This window comes from Amblyomma mixtum, chromosome 5 (assembly GCF_055824585.1).
Source record: "Amblyomma mixtum isolate Tamu chromosome 5, ASM5582458v1, whole genome shotgun sequence".
NCBI lineage: Eukaryota > Metazoa > Arthropoda > Arachnida > Ixodida > Ixodidae > Amblyomma > Amblyomma mixtum.
Genome location: NC_143016.1, coordinates 163,588,019 through 163,607,367, shown reverse-complemented (window position 1 = coordinate 163,607,367; position 19,349 = coordinate 163,588,019). Strand labels below are relative to the sequence as shown.

At 47.4% G+C, this 19,349-nt stretch overlaps 1 protein-coding gene across 1 annotated transcript in view; it reads right to left on the bottom strand.

Annotated features, from left to right (window-relative positions):
• The window catches only part of LOC149344361 (uncharacterized), a 93,048-nt gene that overhangs the window by 35,048 nt on the left and 38,651 nt on the right, over nt 1-19,349 (bottom strand). Inside the window, exon 2 of the mRNA XM_089542613.1 lies at nt 11,418-11,604. Within this exon, the coding sequence (XP_089398739.1) occupies nt 11,418-11,597 (180 nt within the window). The 5' untranslated portion in view covers nt 11,598-11,604. The remainder of the gene's footprint in view (nt 1-11,417; nt 11,605-19,349) is intronic.

The window sequence follows — 19,349 nt, the reverse complement described above, 5'->3', positions numbered from 1 at the left end:
CAGCCATTGTGATCAGATGGGAATAGGCGTTTGTGAACGCCACTCCCAGCCACAGGCGGCACAACAGCGTAGTATCACCGCGGGGGAGGCCGAGTGGTATGTGATGTTGGAGCAGGAGGTTGAAGTGATGCGAGCGGGGTGACCAACCTCCAGGGGCAGACCACGACGTTACAGTCAGGTTTCGGGCGAGCAGTTGAAGGTGCCTTGCTGCGTCAGCTCTTGTCAGTGGTATGCGGACAGTGTTGGTTGTATCGTGAGCCGATCGAGCAGCATCGTCAGCTAAGGCGTTACCGACAATGCCGCTATGGCCTGGTACCCACTGGAAGATGATTTCATGATCTTGTTCGATTGCCTGGTGGTGCAGATATCGTATCTCCGCTGTAAGTTGCTCATGGTCGCTATGTCTCAAGGAAGATTGAAGACATTGTAGGGCAGCTTTTGAATCACAGAAAACAGCCCATTTTTGAGGTGATTGTTGTGAGATATACTGTACTGCCGCAAGAAGCGCAGCCAACTCTGCTCCAGTAGAGGTAGTCCGATGGGAAATTAGTTGGTGAATTTGAGTCTGTCGCGCAGGAACGACCACAGCGCAAGCAGAACTAGTAGAGGTTACTGATCCATCCGTATAGACGTGAGTGCGGTCCGAATATTCGAAGTGGAGCATGGACAGTGTCAGTTGCTTAATGGCTGGCGTCGATAAATTTGACTTCTTCGCTATCCCCGGAATAGCAAGGCGCACACATGGGAGCCGCATACACCACAGTGGAGAGGGAGGTAGTGCTGCCGGGGTGAACTGTTGTGGGATCGACGACTGTTGCGTCGTTATCACCTTTGCAAATGCAGAATGTGGTCTCTGCAGTGGCAGAGGCGCAAGGTGATGCTGTGGAATCCTTGAGATATGACGTATGTGCATTCGCAAGCAGTCTAGGACAATATAAGTAGAGATCGGGTGGTCTTTGGCGAGTGCAATGCTACCCAGTGTTGATGCGCTCCGAGGTAGACCTAGGCATGTGCGAAGGGCCTGACCCTGCACTGACTGGAGGGCACGCATGTTAGTTTTGCACGTGTTTGAGAGTACAGGTGTACTGTACCGCAAGCATCCGACAAAAAAAGCTCTGTACAACTCCAGCATTGACTGGACCGACGAGCCCCAAGATTTTCCACCTAGAAATCGCAGTAAATGAGCGATAGATGTTAGCTTTTTTTTCAGTAGAGTGCAATGCGGGCTCCATGATAAATTGCGGTCGATCAGGATCCCTAGGAAACGATGAGTTTTGCTGTAAGAAATGACTTGACCGTCGATGCGTACCGGATATGGAGTCATACATTTACGTGTAAATGCCACTAGCGCGCACTTTTCTGGTGAAACGCTGAGACCTTGCTTCTGGAGATAGGAAGAAGTGATCGATGCTGCCCGCTGAAGTCTTGCACGCACCTGGGGACGCGTCACAGAGGAGGCCCAAATGCAGATGTCATCGGCGTACATACACATCTGGACGGTGTTGGGGAGATTCTCAGGGAGGGCGATGAGAGTCAGATTAAACAATGTAGGGCTAAGGACACCGCCCTGGGGCACGCCACGGTAGGTGTAATGCTCAGGCGTCGGGCCATCTTCACATTGGATAAAAAATGATCTTTTGGACAGATAGCTCTCTATCCACGCAAACATCCGACCACCGATGCCCACAGTTTCCAGCGCATCAAGGATGGCCTCATGGGTCACGTTGTCGTAGGCACCTTTTACATCCAGAAAGAGTGCCGCTGACAAACGTTTCAAGCGCTTCTGTTGTTGAACCGTGGATACGAGATCAACGACGTTGTCAATAGAAGAGCGACCCCGCCTGAAGCCGGCCATAGCGTCGGGGTATATTTTGTAATGTTCGAGGTACCACTCAAGGCGCGACAAAATCATTTTCTCCATGACCTTTCCTACGCAACTGGCCAAAGCTATTGGCCTATACGACGAGAGCTCGAGTGGAGATTTCCCTGGTTTTAGTAGGGGTATCAATCGACTCGATTTCCATTCTTGAGGAACAGCACCGTCGAGCCAAGAGTCGTTGTAACGTTTGAGGAGCTCTTCTCGCGCGTCGTGGCCAAGGTGGGACAGCGCAGCATATGTGATTCCATCTGGCCCTGGTGAGGACGAACGCCGACATCCTGCAAGAGCAGCGTCGAGTTCCTCGCGAGAAAAAAGGACATCCATGGCTGAGACCCGTGAGGCAGGAGGAACACGCCGGGAACTCGAAGCAGTTGGTACACCAGCAATTTTCCTGCAGTAGTCCGTTGCTACCTCAGACTGCTGTCGATCTTGATAGACAGCCAACGCATAGAAGGGTTGTCTTTGCTGCGGAAGCGTACGGAGGCCCCGCACAGTACGCCATATGAGGGACATGGGCTTGCGGGGATCCAAGTGCTGACAAAAGGACCTCCAGCGCTGGTTCGCCAGCTGATCCATTCTTCGTTTGATTTTTTTCTGCGTACGTCTAGCCTCCCGTAGATCATTTAAGCACTTGGTTCGTCTGTATCGCTTTTCTGCTCGCCGCCGAAGAGCACGCAGGCGTTCTAGTTCAATATCAAAATCACTGCGTATTCTTGAGGACGTGATGTGACTTCTCGCAACGTTCATAGCATTAGCTATAGTGTGCTCCAGCCTGCCAGTGAGGGCATCTTTGCTCGTCTCCTCCATATGTTTTCGAAATACTGCCCAGTCAATTCGCGCGAGTTGGGTTGGGGAGGACGCACCAAGGCCGCTTATTTTGAGGTAGGTAGGAATGTGGTCACTTCCATGGGTCTCCACATCACAAAACCAGCGAACACTCCGGTGCAACGACCTAGAAACTAATGTCAGGTCCAGGCAGCTGCTGTAGTTACAGCCGCGCAGGTATGTCGGACTGCCGTCATTCATAACATACAGATCATTGTCGGATGCAAATAACGCCAGATGTCTTCCTTTGGCGTTAATTCTGGTGCTTCCCCATAGCAAATGGTGGGCGTTAAAATCGCCAGTAATGATCCAAGGAGCACGGGTTTCTTCCATGATGGCTTTCAGCCTTTCGCAGTCTAATTGAGAGGAGGGTGACACATAAGCTGCAATCAGTGTGAATTCTAGCGTTTTTGTCTTGATTAAGAAACACGCGTATTGATTGTCATTGTGAGGTGGAACTGGGCAGCAAACATACGTCATGTCAGTGCGGAGGTATACCAAGACTTGGCTGCGTTCCCCGCATGTAGGGGCGAAGAAAGATTCGTACCCGGAGAGCCTGATTGCTTGTGATAATTTGGGCTCGCAGATTACCAATATCGGGAAGTAGTTAGTGAATACGTAAGGACGAAAACTTGACATTCGCGACCTCAGACCTCTTGCGTTCCATTGGAAGATTGTGGCGCCTCTGACTTCCTCACGAAAGGAGGGAAGGTGGCCAGCCATTATGGATTAAAGTCCTTGAAGTGCTGAACCCAGGGAGTCCAGCACTAGTAAAACGCTTCGAGCAGTTGGGGATTGCAGAGCCTGTAGGAGGGGCCGAATTGCGTTGACCACGGTCTTTAAAATCACGAGGGTTTGGCGGTCTTGCTCCGGGAGCCCGTCTGCAGCGGCCGACGTGCTCGGCGATGGGAGCTTACGTGGAGGGGCCTCAGGAGGACATAATGGCGGAAGCGCAGGCCAAGGATCGGAACCTGATGACATCTGGCCACCCTTGTCCACAGAGGTCGGACGGAGCACACTGGGGCGAGGTGGAACAGGAGGTGGAGGAGGGTGAGCAGGAGGCGCCAACAGCGCGTCGTTGCGGCTGTCATTCGCAGCAGCCTGTCTGGATTTCCTCTTGCGTCGGGCACGTCTCTTGCGAACGATCGCGGCGGCTTCGCGGTGCGTCGAGCTGTCTCGGACCATTTGTCTTAGGACAGCACACTCTTCTTTTAGCCGCGGGCAGTCTCTAGATGAGGCGTCATGGGGACCGTTGCAGTTTGAACACCTGAAGAGGAAGAAATGGGCTTGGGCAGGGCATGTAATGCGAAGGCAAGATAACCGCTGGTCCTTAAGGGTAACGGAGTGGATTCCAAGAGAAAGCAAACGTAGCAGGGGACGGCAGAAAGTTAGATGGGCGGATGAGATTAAGAAGTTTGCGGGGATACAGTGGCGGCAACTGACAAAGGACAGGGTTAATTGGAGAGACATGGGAGAGGCCTTTGCCCTGCAGTGGGTGTAGTCAGGCAGATGATGATGATGATACCATATGGTATAGGTTTGCCTTCTGACCACAAAATTTGCACTGTGCCGAAAAGGACTCTGGCTCAATGGCGTGAAGCGTAGCTCGATTGTTGAAAGACATAGTTTGTAGCCTGGGAAGGTGGCACTCTTCTGATTTACTAAGTCCCTTAGCGGGCCTCGGGAGTGTCTCCCGTTCAAGGCGCAAATGTTGTAATATTTCTGAATATGCTGTTAACGGAGAGGGGGAGCCTGAATCAGTAAGGGAGGACGTAGAAGGATTCCGGGGAAGAAAAGCTCGGGCCGAAGCATGTGCGCGCACGTTTCCTTCAACTCCCTGGGGACCTGGTACCCATATTAATTCCTTCCATTCAGCTGAAGTCCTACATTGACTAAGAATTTTGCAGGCTAGCGGCGTGATTCTGCCACGCATATAGTTTCTGTAAGCCGCCTGGGAATCTGTAACTATGTGTTTCGATGCGCAATGCGTTGCGGCTAGGGCTATCGCTACTTCCTCCATAGCCTGTGTATCCCCGTTACGAACTGAAAGCCCGTCCACGACTTGAATTTGGTGCACCACTGAGATTGTTGATATGCCTTGTACAGGACCCACAGCGTCCACGAAGAAGGCTCCTTCTTCTGTTGAATAGCACTCGTTCATCTTCTTGCTCCTCGCCATTCCTCTAGCATGATGATGCTCCGGGTGCATGTTTTTTCGGAAGCGGAAGCGTAAGGAACTTGCTCTACCACTCTTTAGGCCTATCTTGTCTCCCAGCCACTTGCTGCGGAAAGCTAATGTTTAAATCTTCTAAGACCCTGCGGCCGGTCGTAGTTGTGGCCAGTCGCATTATCTGGCTTGTAAGATGGGCGCTAATCAATTCATCAGCCGTATTGTGTACCCCTAGTTTTAGCAGGCGCTCCGTAGATGCTTTCACGGGTAGGCCGATTGCCTTCTTATAAGCCGTTCGAATGATAACGTCCAGGTGGTTTAGATCGGTCTTCCTCACACGAAGGTACGGGGCCACGTACCCTATCCTGCAGATGACAAAGGCCTGTATTAGTCTAAGGGTATGCTGTTCTTGCATGCCGTTTTTCTTGCTTCTGATCCGAGATATTATACGGATGATTTGTTCACACACCGTTCGGAGGTTGGTATCGTTGCTGCGTTCACGCCCTTGTTGTTAATGATCAGCCTCAAAATCCGTATTGTTTCCACCTCGGGAATAGGTGTATCATGGACCGAGATTTCCAGCGATGCAGTATCCCCCTTCCCTTGCAGTACGAGGAGCTCCGACTTGTCCGGGGAACAGCGCAGTCCGCATTCTTCTGCATACTTTTCAACCGTAGTGGCAGCATCTTGGAGGGCCTCCTCCATCTGTCCCAAGTTTTCCTCCGTTGTCCATATGGTTATGTCATCCGCGTAGAGGGCGTGGCGGATTCCCCTTATGGCATTAAGTTGTTCCGGCAGGTGCATGAGGAAAACGTTGAAGAGCAGTGGAGAAAGTACTGCTCCCTGAGGCGTCCCCCTGGTGCCCATGGGTATCGCCTCGGACCTCGTGTCGCCAATCCTGATGTGCGCTTGCCTATCTTGCAAGAACGCCTCGGTGTAATTAAAGGTACGCTTTCCGCAGTGAGTACTGTGTAGATTTTCCAGAATCTTGGAATGCTTCACGTTGTCGAAAGCCCCCTTAAGATCTAGTGCCAGTATGGCCCTACTGGTTCGTTTGCGCGTGGGATCGATAACCTCCATCTAAAAAAGTTTCCTTCCACAGATGGTGTGACGTCACGCCTACCGCAGCGAGTCTAGAGGGAGAAGCGGGAGGCTCACCGCCCACCGCGTCTATCGCCGCTCTACACTGACGAGCCCAGCTGGGGCCCTGGCTATTCGCAGCTAGTATGACGTCACGTCTAAGGTCACGCTAAAGGTCAAACGTGTCCACCACCGCGCTACGCTGAAGGGCTCAAACTGCGAGCAGTATTGTTTTCGCAATAAAAAAGAAGCGAAAATGAATCGCCCGAGGTGAGGGCTTCGGATTAATTTCGATTAACTGGAGTTTTGTAGCGTTCGCTGTAGCCCGTTTAATGTCAGACAACAGGCCCGTGCACTTTTCTTATTCGTACAGGCACTTACTCACGTACTCACACGCACGCGCACACCAACACAACTCGTACAGTACACGAGCGCCGTATCCCTTGTCCCAGTACCCAGCAGCAGAATGCACTACCCACTGTCCCAGCGGGTAACAACAAACCGCTCGAGCTAACAGAAAGAGCTAACAGAAGACGTCACGCGCTCTCTGGCTCCCCAAAAGAGGGCATTTGGCACAGTCTCGCGGCTCCGTTCATGTGAACCCTAACTTTGAATATCTGGGCTGCTGCCCATCATTGCACAGTCTTCAGGGTGCATCGATCACACTGGGTGTACGCCGCAGGACCTTAGCACAAGCCAAATAAGGTACACTCTGGGGCAAAGGAATCTGGATTCAGGTGAGATGAAGGGGTCGCGGTGGCTCATTGGCTCATTGTTATAGTGCTGGGCTGCTGGCCAGAAAGATGCCGGTTTGATCTCCGCCGCGGTAGTCGCATTTCGATGGAGAAGTGCTAGATACGCGCGCACTATGCGATGTCAGTCCACATCAAAGAACCGCGGTAGGTCGTGATTATCCCGAGCCCTTCACTGTGACGCCCCTCACGGCCTCAGTCGCTTTGGGACGTTAATCCGCATAAACCAATCCAAATCCAGTTATGTAGAGCTACATCTGTGCTCCACAACGTCGAGGTAGTTATTATTCTTCGTAAAGTTTTGCCAATTCTGTCTCATACCATGCCCTCCTTAACAACAAGAAAGAAAAGGAAAAGGGGATATTTCAGCTGGATTACCAGAATTCCTTCCGTCGTATTCAGAGATCGCTTCTTAAAGGAATCGCCCTTAAATAGCATTTGTTCCTCCTTAAAGGAACTCGTCAAAGAAGCTGAATAAGTTTTCTTGTAAGACGAAAGGAAAATTTGCGGGGCTCAGACGGTTGCATTTGGCACAGTAGAAGATTAATTGGAAGCACATGGAAGAGCCATTTGTCCTGCTGCGGAGGAAGTTACCAATGCTAGCAAAAACAAAAAAGGGGACGCGCGTACGGCGATCAACTTTCAAAGGCGCGTAGGCTGCACCCAAGATATAACCTCGGTTACATGAATGGGACAGAAGTCGACTCGAGTCAACTTTTTGAGGAAACGAGCAGGCTTTGAGAAGGAAAGGCGTGACTCGTGCTCTACTCTCATCCTCGACGTTTTTGCACTTCCCACAAAAAGTGTACGCGACTCGACTTCTGTGGCATTCATCTGAACGCAGCTTATCTCGCTAGCGTCCCGATAGCAAAAATAAGGCATTCCTAGTCCCCACCCACCTCCTCAAACGCAAACGCACCTTTTCGGCTGATTGCACTGCTAGACAGTCCGGTTGCCGTCAATGCAATCATAAATTTTCGGATCAGAGAACGTACGCAGTTTGAACATCGGGTGGCAATGAGCAAGGAGGACAAATATCGAATTTACCTGGTAATATCTGCTTGGATGCTGCCAGATATATTTAGCTGCAATCAGGCGTAGATGATGATGTGATTACCTCATGACGAAGAATTGGCAGGTTTCTTATGACGTAGCGTGAGGACTGAGTTACCAGAGATGTTTGCTAAGTCGCAGCGCGCACGTTTGCCGGCCGCAATCACTGTTTTGAAGCTTACGGTAGTAGCTTATCTGTATAATCTTAATTTCTCGACCACTCACGGGAAGGGAATCCGATGACCGCCCAGAGCAGGCAAAATCATGCATAGGCACGCTCATGAACGTCATCCAAAACGTAACTCCGATGCATCGGTTGTTTTACTATACATGTCTAAGGGCCCTTTAAGCCGCCCACTTTAATGCACAGGGTAGCGCGCCGACTGTACTGCCTACCGAGAGAACCAAACAAGTTTCGAGTCTACAAGGAAGAGTTTTGTTCCAGGCATTCGAAGTGCTATGTCGTAAGTCATCATCAATAAAACAATGCAGCAACAAAACTAGAAGCTGAGCGCGATGAAATTAGCCTCAAAAGCTGTCACGGAGCTCTTGACATGCTGTGCATGCGATGTCGTGCGCAGGTAATACGAAATCCCCGCAGACGCGCTTTAATTCTGTACTGTGCGATGTCGGTGCACGTTAAAGAACCCATAATTTCCTGAGCACATCACTACGGCGTTTCTCACAGCCTGAGTCGCTTTGGGGCGCTAAACCAAATCAATTAGTACGGCCTACTGCGGTGGACCGATACCTAGCTTCAAGGGTGCTCATCTCATTCTTACCCCTACTGTGTGTTCCTGAGATTGCGCTGTTCATTTCATAATGCAGCGTTCGGCCTGCCCACGACAATCAAATATGGCCTTTGTGATGGTCTTAATGTTTTTCCCTCCTCCTCCTCCTCCTCAACAAGTAGCATGCACTAGTCGCCAAGCGGCAGACTGAGCTGCGCCAATTGTGAACATAAGAAAGGGATTAACAGAACGGCCCTATCACTTTACACCAACTCTTATAGCACCTCCTGCGTACGTCGGCTATATAAGGCATGATGGAAGCCATTTCCCTGTCTTTTAATCAAGATGCTTGAAATATCATTGGATGAGGCAGGTTCAAAAAGCTGGGATGAGAGTAGTCTTCAGAAATGTTCCTGGAATAATTATGCCCAAAACTCTTCATCACGAAGACAGCCCCAATCGCCTACTTACACTAGAACTTGAGAACAGTTTATGAACCCGTTACGTGGTTCATTGTGGCACAATATTGCTGAGCTGCATAGAGGAGCAAAACAACATACACAGAATGAGCTAGAAATACATTATGTGTAAATTAACATTTCAAGCTTTTATTCCATGCCTCCCGGAGCCCCTCGAAGAAAAAAAGGCAACTGTAGGTATTGAGTGTGTAGGCTTAAACAGGCTTATGATAAGTAAAGAATGGTTCACCGAAAGGAGCGAATAAACAATTAAAGAATAACATGTTAAGACTGCACATAGTACGGTACAGGACAGTAAATATAAAAATGAATGTGCATCTGTTGAGAAAAGCTTGACCCGACACGGGCCTTTTAGGCACCCTTCCTCTTTGTGAGGCCAAGACCCCATAAACTCGAACAAATAGACACCCCTGAGGACATTTAGTTTTTTCCTAAAATAAAGTTGTTCCTCCTGTTTCTCCTGAAAATAACGCGCATCACATGCAACATCGCGCGCTGTTCACAACACCTGTTTTTGTTTAGTTTAAGTGGAGAGGCTCCCACGCAGTCACTTCCTTCAGTTTAAATCATCATGATGGCACAATAACTTCCCGTTTTAGCATGTCTCTTAAGCGTACAAAAATGGTAGTACTTTGGGCAGCAGCACCAATATCCTACGTTGAGTAATGATTAAGAACGTTGACGGTGCATGCAGGGCACCACAGGCGTTGCGGCGGTGTTTGAGTCTTTGGTTTGCGCAGCCCTGAAGTTTAGCCTGTTATGATCATTAGCAGCGCAGTTGCGACCACCGTATGCTTGACGACTATCCCAGTGACCTCAGTTAAACCTCCCCTGCATCTGTGCCCCCACACAATGCCCACAAACATCTTGATTGCATCCATTCACCTTACTCTCGGTCGCCACTCTTCTGTGTGGCCTTCTCTTGAAGTCAACTCCTCCACCTGAGCGGCCGTCGGTAATCTGTTCCACAGATCATACGCCCGGCCCATGTCCATTTCCTTTGTTTAATTTCAGTAAGGACATCCTTAAATCGCGTTCACTCACTAACCCACTCCGCTCCCTTCCTGTCTCTTAAGTTGCACCTATCATTTTCGTTTACATAGCTCGTTGCGCTATCTGAAGTTCATTACTACTAACGTTTATACCGCATAGGTGTGTGTTGACAAGATAATCTATTAAATGTCTTCTACTTGAACAATATTGCTAAGCCAATATTCAAGACCAGAAAGTTTACTTGGCAGTAGCGCTCTATCTTAATTTTATTCTCGAGTTATTTAACTTAGTGGTCACTACTTGCCCTAGAAAGATATATTTCCTAACCACTCCCAACTCATCGTTGTAAATAGTCAATCGTTGGACCGTTCCCAGACTGTTCAATTTTATTTTTGTTCATATTAATTTCTAGCCATACCATTCGCTCGCGGTATTTCAGTCAACAATCGTAAGCTACAATTCCACCCCCGAGTTACTTTGTAAGTAAACACCACCATAAAATTGGTGACTACTAAGGTGTAGTTCATTAAGATATTTAACCTCAGCTCTTCCAATTGGAATACCGCATGTACAGCCTTTGCCAAAAGTTTAGAGCCCCGGGGGTTTGCTTCTAAGCACTACTGTGACGCTCGTGTAGCACTCGTGGAAGTCCTATGCATCGGAGGGAGCAGGAACAAAAATCTTCTTACCTTCAGGAGATTTGGGACGCTGAGGACGCATTACGAGCAAAGCAATGTGGCCCAGAAGCAAACCCCCTGGGCTCTATACTTCTGACAAAGGCTGTACCTGTTATTAACACTCGGCGAATAGCTGTGGAGATATTGCATAAATTTTCATAAGAGCCTTCCTGACTTGTATGTTATGATTTCTCCGGACGTGGATTATAGTCGCTGTAGTGCATGTAGATATTTTCTAGCATATTTATGTGTTTCTCTTCTACACTTTTTCAACAGAACATGCACATGGGCTAGATTGTTCATTGTTTCAGAAAGTTATAAGAGGCATTTGCAAGACTGACACAAATGAGAAGAAGAGCATGGAACAAACGCTTGTCCATCGGTTAATTAGTCTTTAAGGTTGATCTGACCCATTAGCTATTACATTAGGCAATACCTCTTGATAAAGGATGTTCGAAAAATTTATGAAAAAATCTTCAAGCTTGTTTGTGCCCGATGTTGGGGATTACAAAACATTGTCAATTTTCTGTGCTTGCATTACGCTCGAGGTGATGATGCAACGCGCATTAAGGGGGGTCAATTTTAGAACACACTTTCACGGCCATCCTTCAAAAGGTCTACAATTACCTAATCTTCATCTGCCACCTTTTCCCTTTGCTGAGGAGCTATACGACGTGCCTTCATCTTTCATTGCCCCCCGGAATATTCATTTGGGAATATTCATATTCATTTGAAAACAGGGAAGAAAATTCGCCAAAACAAAGTGAAAATACGGTACCTTGCTGCTTTGGGAGTCCGGAGTCTGGTCGCTGCGTGGCGGGGTTCCGCCGTCCCGGTGCTCCTCCGTAGTTATGGCCACGATGGACTTCCGCCCACTGCCGGCTTTCTTCGTGAGACGCTTCTTGCGAGCAAGCTTGCCTCCGCCTGGACTGTGGTTGGCCTTCACTTCCACCTCCATTGTGGGTCTGCATCCAGAGATTCAGCCAGGAGCATGCTCTAAGCGGAGTCCCAGCTAAAATTTGGGCTTCAAATGGTCGGCGCTTTTAAGTGGGAAAGCACTCATACGCTCACCAACTTCGATCATCAAACTTGCTAACCGATCTTACAGTCTTAGCCCGTCGCTTGGCAACAGCGACGCCAGGTTGAATTTCTCGTGTGCGAAACAAATAAATAATTAACGAATAAAATAAATATTGCCGCGACTAGCATTCAAACCAACGGCGGCCCAAACATATCAGTTTTGGTGACCAGTGTACCAGAGCACTATCCTATCGCCGCATTTTTTTTTCTTTATTACATGGCAATCAAACCGCCTAAGCTGTCATATGCTTTAGGTACACATACTATTCCGCGAGGCAGACACACATTCTCATGACTTCGTACACGGCACTCCACGAACACATTATGCGTCAGGAATCGGCAACCGTTCAGACGGCCGGTCCTGCGCAGCATAAACCCTTCGCAGCAATGTGCACTGTTCATTGAATAGATACTTGGCTGGATACTTGGAGAAAAGAGCGATGTCATCAGCATAGGCTAATATTCTAATTTCCGACTGATCAAGTGAAAATGCTCGAATAGCTTGTGATCTGCTGACACTATGGCACAAGCGGTCGAGATATGAAGCAAACAACAGATGATTTACGATCAACTTTGTATGGGACTGTTTGTAGCATAGTCCAATGCCTTTCAGCAAGGCATCCTCAATGTTCGCACGATTCAAGACTGCTAACAAGAACTCATGACGCACCTTATCAAAGGCCTTCGCAAGATCAGCCTCAATTAGAGAAACCTGACCGGCCTCGTCTGTTACCGACTCCAAACACCGAACGTGTAATGTGTATGTGAGTTCGGATACTGCGACCTCAAATGTCACATGCCGCATTCGATCACGCCTCGTGATAAACCGCAACGCACTGTACATCGTACATCGTCTTCATCGGCTTCCACTTGCAGCGCGATCATATCAGGTCAGCTTAACCTCGATCAGAGGTTATCGTGAGTGTAATATCGTCGCGAGACGTGCCGACAACCAAGCAAAGCAAAATCATGAGCTAGTCAGTCTAAACACATAGTTTCGCAGGTCTACTCGCTTAACTACGTTAAAACCCCACAACTTTGTCTATCGCAATTAACCCAAGTATCACGATTGTACTTGGTGTGGTGCGCTTTTAGTCCATTTAGTTAGGTAATTCTATGCGAAATGCTAGCTTCCTTTTTTGAAAGAGACAGAAATGTGTCATTTATTTCTCCATCGTTCAGATAAAATGCAATTCATCTGCACTGTCGTAGCAAGCGTTCTTTGCAGAGTAGATAAGCTCTTCTCGCAACACAGCTCACACTGTATTTTATGTGCGCTCCCGGTCAATGGGTTGTAATATTGAGCTCAGAAACGTGCTTCGTGCATTCAGGGATTCACTTTTCTGTACATAATACACCTATCACAATCTTTCACCACATGGTTATATTTCGTACCTGTTCTATTTGGACAAGATTTAGTCGTCCTATACGTTTAGACTAAAATCAGACAGTTTTTATTTCATAGTGCAAATTTTTCTGAGTATATATAATTTCTGAGCTCAGAGAAACATTACGCCCTCCAAGCTTGTCGCCGTCATTTTGTTCAGTTTTTAAATATGCCTGTGTTGAGCATACTACAGACCACCACCCATAATGGGCGAACTTTTGAAAAGCAAATTGACTCGTGCGCTATACAATTTCAGAGGCCGTGTCTTATCCAAAAAAACATGAGAAGTGCATTTTGATCCTTCACAGCACTTTTCCTTAAAGCATACATGATCACTTATTTCTTGTCTCACGTTTGCACAAAAGTCGCCGTATCCACTAGACTGAGTGCACCACTTTTCTTTATATTAGCGGGGTGCGCCACTTACACGGAAGCGCTATTTCTCAGCTCAGTTTTTGAACTACATCCCAGGGAAGGTACTTTATTGCGCAACTCACTGTGACTCTGTATCCATCGCCTGGTTGAAGATACTTTTTTTTATTTGTTCATTGCTATCACTGTACCGGCTACTCGGGGCTGGCATCCCGACATCCTTGTCAATGAAAGCATTTTCGTTCTCATTCACTGCATTCGAATTTCAAGGTTTTACGGCTTTTTTATATTGTCCTGGTATACCACATGCAACAAATTCGATATCCCCTAGGACACGAGCTGCAGTGATATTCTTCTTAGCCGTCCGGTGAGCGTCACTTCGTGGTAGGCCGCTGTCATCCACTCTGAGTACAGGCTTCTGAATTTGACTTCATATGACACACCACTGCTGAGCAGTGCGTCCTGGAAGACAATAATAATAATAATAATAATAATAGCAGCAGGCAACCATCGTCATCCGGCAGTAAGCCGTAAAATGAAATATCTTACTATACATCGTAGCGCTAAATAACGAAGACAAGGGAGAAGAAGTCAAGACAGGCGCTAACTTCAGTTAAAAGATAGCGCCTGCTATGCACCCTGGCCAATCCTCCGCCGTGGGTATGTGCCATTAAGCCTGAGGACATCATCATCATCAAGATAGCACCTGTCCGGTCCTCTCCTCCTTTGTCTTCGTTGTTTGGAGTTATGATGTACAGTTCAATCCAAAAAGCCCAACTTTCCGTTATTCTAAGTAAAATTTCTTAAAGGCATGCGAAAAGCATTAAACGCGCGTTCTGCATAGTATCAATGCTAAGCGTTCCAGAAAGGAAGAACTGCTTTGAAACTCGGTAAATAGAAACAAGTAGAAAATATATGCCCCATGTTTGCCTGATCATCATTCTGCCATTTCTTGCACCAAATAAAGATTATCCTCCTTTTACGTATACGCTTGATGAGTAAAGTAACGACTGAAATAATTTCTGAGCAATGTTTTGTGATTCACAACTCTGATTGCTCATTTACACTGATCTCTCTAAACAATGCCCTTCAAGTTGCGATTTTCGTCCCTTATTAACTGAAGACATTTTAGAAGGTCGAACGTTTCAATAGTCGTCCGAATAATACTCGCTGAGATTAACAGAAATATTTAAAACCCAATTATACGGCAAGTGCGGTGGTACCTCTGGAGTCTTGTATCATTATGAAACATAAATCCCCGTGGTCCCGCGGCCGATGGCGAATTTCGATGGAGGCAAAATTCTAGAGGCGCGTGTACTGTGCGATGTCAGTGCACGTTAAAGAACCCCAGGTGGTCTACATTTCCGGAGCCCTTCACTACGGCGTCCCTCATAGCCTGAGTTGCTTTGGGACATTAAACCCCCATCAACCAAACCAAACCGAAACATAAATGGGTTCTCGGCGTCGTCGAGTTCGCTTCGTGTCTGGCTCTTCGCAGCATATTTTTATAACGCTTCAGTAGCGGTGATGCATCACTAAATCTTGAATGTGAAATCTTGAATTGAATATTTAGCTTCAATTTCAGCGTGTATGCGCAGCTTCGAGTGAAGAAAATAGGTAATTTACTACGTAGAATAGAAAAATTTCCTAACTTGGCAGTTGGTAGCGTGCACAGCCACAAGCAAGTAGCAAGACAGTGCGAGTCCCTTGATTAAGCGGCGCAGTGCGGTCCAATAGACGTCAAAGGTTTAAGCTATTCCCTGCCCCCGCCCCCTCCCCAAGATGTGAAACGAAACTATACAAGCAGCTGTTTCTCTGACATTATCATCGTAGTTTTTTCAGCGGATTCTTTCCGGTTACCGCTTCCTGCCTTCGCATACGTTCCCTCTTCAAGTACATCTCTGCACAGGCCCTTACGTACTTGATGCTCCCTTGCAACTGTCATTGACGATGAATACTTCTTTCGAACGGTCAGCCGCGGGAGCCTCTGCGTTGTTTGCCTCCAGCTCATCCTATCCTTCAATTGCAATCTGATAGGAAACATCTTCAGAGTTGCGCAGCTTCAAGCCACTGTTTCGAAACACACTGTTGAAATGGAACGCACTCTGTGAGTTGCACAGCGCGAGAATGAATTGTCACGTTTAATAATGAATCATGAAACTACTGCACATGTCAGAGCTGCATGTAATTTATCAGCGATAAGGTGCAGTACGTCTACGCACATCGCGGACGAATGGCGTCACACTGCTGTTGTCAAAATATGCCGGCACTTGCTCGGTGCAACCGCATCATTCCTTAGTCGCGTAATCGCAGTCTGGCATTCAAATAAAGTGCCATGCGACCTCCATCACCTGTTTGACAGCATACAGAAGAGCGCCATTACGCAATCTGCAACGCGAAGGATACTTCCAACCGAACTTTTTACGCTGCGACATGTCTCCGTGCATGCGTGCTGTCGACTTCTGTTGGATCGTTCCAAATAATACAGCGCCATTCCAGCGTAGGCGTTCGTCGACTGCCGCTGTCTGTCATTCGATACACAAAAGGAAGAAAGATCGGATCCTTGACAACTCCGAGCAAAGTAATGAAAGGTCGAAACAGAGCCTCAGTCCGCTATCCAACGTTCTTACAACGTTTCGACAAAGTTGTAATAAGTTGGCTAAAGGACTAAGGCTCCCCTTGGACCTTTCTTCATTTTGTTTTTAGGCAGTCTATCACAGCAGCTTACAATACATTACTTCCGCGTTAATGCCTTTTTAGATTGTATCCACACGGCGTGACAAGGAGTTTATCTATTTATTTATTTACTTAATTACCCTCAGGGCCTGCGATCATAACAGAGACTCAATTGAAGAGCCGCATAACAGAGCTGTCCCTACGCCCACTGGAAGATTTCGGAGCACGACTGCAGTTCTCATTGAAGGCAGGTGTTGATGACATGGCCGAGCCAGATTTCCTGAAGTCGACCCGAAAGGGGAGCGTCCAGCACGGTTTCCAGTGATAGGCAACATCTTCATGTTGGCGATGCGTATAGGCATTTCGCTGCATTTGCGCGTAACCGAAGAAGTCGGCGCAACACCACATCGTACCCATGCCGCAAACTCGGCAAAGGTATGGACGAAATTGAAGAGCCGTGTCACAGAAGCTGTCCCGAAGCCCACAGAGCTATGTCCAACCAGATAACAGTTATCAACTAGCGGACCAAACGAGAGATTTTTCTTACAACATACGTGTGAACAAAGCTGACGATATCTGTCGATGCCCCCAGCTATTAAAAGCTGGCTACCGGTTTAGGAAAGGAAGGAGCCGGCGTAATGTCGGTAATAAACCGTCGCAGGTCAGTCGTAAATCACCTTTTGCAAAGCGCCGTAGGGAACATGAGGAATGAACGGTGTCGAACAAGATGTTCATCAGCATGTTGTGAAGGACTTACGAATTTACGTTTCTCTTTTTCCATTGTTCCGCCTCCCCTGCCGCACTTACGGCAACCCGGGGGACTGAAAAGCAAGCAGTAAGCACCTATGCTGAACCTGGGCATGTGCCGACACGCAGATGCGGCGGCCAATAAACGTGATGCCCTGCGCGTCCACTCTTTTACCGCTTCACGCTCTGTTAATCTCTCGCAATCGCCAACGGCGCGAGTTGTTTGCTGCTTCGCGCTGGAAGCAGTCTGGCTGAGCAGGGTGCGAAGCGGTAGATGCGACGCGGACAGCGAATCCCATGATTACTGCTCCGCCGGCCGTGAGAATGACTGATACTGACTTGCAGCGGAATAAGTTATGTGGTTTTTCTCTTTTATTTAGGTGGCGTGCCAAAAGTGGGGCAGTAAGTTTCTTTTCGTTGCCCCAGCCGAAAGGAAAAAGCATGAAAACTGTGGTGAAATGAGTTTCTAAAGCGTGTTCTTGAACTCTCTGCATCAGTAAACAAAGTGCTTTTTAATATCGTAGATGGCATGCGATAGGACAGACATGAAATTATTTCGGAAGTTGGGCAAGTTGGTTTTAATCCATGATTCAAAAAACGCCTAAAAAGACGAACGGACGAAGAAAGAATACGAGGAGAAACGCTAACTGGCAACTGGAACTTTATTGCAGATACGAACACAAATAAATAGGAAACAAAACCTAGCAAACCCTCGAAAGCGGCAATTATCACACGAATCAATCGTCATTTACCAGGGGTTATAAAAGACCTGAACCATTAAAACAGCTTATCTCTAAAGCCTGAGTGAGGAGGCTAACAATTAAAGGTTTCCTAACTGCAAAGCCTGTCCAAGTTTGACGGATATCATTTACCCTGTTCACAATGAGGGAGTAATTACTCATTTCCACCCACCCAAGAGCAGCCATGCAGATGCAAAGGAAAGCTGCAGAGCTTTTTCAGGAACTTCGTAGTCAAAGAAAAATTCGTCCTGGTCCGGTGTTTCAACCAGGCATCACCGCTTCACCGGAACAGTCGCTCTACCAACTGAGCTATCTGGGACGGCTAGCACATGCTAGAACGAAAGCGTATTGATCGTCAGCTCGAAGTGGGAATGGTGTTCGTCAGATGCTTAGGGTACTCACCTAAGGGGGACCAGATTTGTAATAAGTAGGTAATTACTTATTTGAACCCACCAAAGCGTAGCCATACGGCTACGAAGGAAAGCTGTACAGTTTTCCTTTATAGCGTTAGTTTGTAGCCGTATGGCTGCGTTTGGGCCTGTTGAAATGAGTAATTACTCCCTTATTGCAAATCTACTCCATCTTGGGAACTTCCCCTAAACATTTGCCCTATTCATATGCCAGACGTAATGTTGACGTAAAAAGCTGGAACTGTCATTGGGAAGGCGTTCAGAGAGATAGCCTTCAAAGGGAAGAGGGTAAAAGAGAAAGCCGTCACTTTCTTTATTCACCACAGTTTGGAGAAGCTGGCGACCGGCGTCAAAAAGGCCAAAAGGCCTGCAGTTGACCACATTTTTCTCTGCTAAAACCCACAAACAATGCATGCCCTTCCTGATGATTGATTCAGAGCGAGGAATCTTACAGCAGTGGTTATCTTGCTTTCGGATTACATGCCGTCCACAAGCCAATTTCTTCGTCTTAAAGTCACACCTATCCTTTTTCTTTCCATAGTTCGATGCGTTGTCCTTAACTTAAGCTGAACCCTTTTCGTTAGCGTCCACGTTTCTGCCCCATAGTACCAGCAAGATGCAGCTGTTGTACGCTTTTCTCCTGAGGGATATTGGTAAACTGCCACTCATGATCTGAGAGCCTCTGCCTAATGCGCTCCACCCTATTCTTATTCTTGTAGTTGTTTCCCTCTCATCATATGGATCAGCAGTCATTACCTACCCAAAGTAGACGTATTCCCAAAGTAGACATGTCAAATGTAATGTGAGCTTGGCGAGCTAAATCGCACCCCCGTGTTGTGCTCTTGAACAAAGTTGTAAAAACGGAAGTAATTAGCATACCCAGAAATTCTGGGCAAGCAGGAAACCTTTTATGAACGCAATTTCTTCATTGAATGTAAGATTTTGTTGCAACAATCAATATCTCCGCCAATCACCCGACGGCAGTCTTCAATTATTTATTGTACTAACGTTTTTGCTATCGTCAAACGCGTTCCCCATTGGTTTTGTATGGGAGTCTTAACTGTTCGATGCGATCAATAGAAACACTTTAAAACAAAGGTTTTCCCACATGTCAGAAGAGTGGACTATTGCCTTCAATGTTTCCGTAAAAGTATCTTACAATTTTACTTTTTCCAATCATCTTTCCCATTTTACAATCTTACTTTTTTCGAAATTTTTGTCGGAAATTGTTGGACATGATATTTTCGTAGTAAATAGGAGTAAGAAGTCTCCGGTCCTTGCACGAGCGAATGGTATAA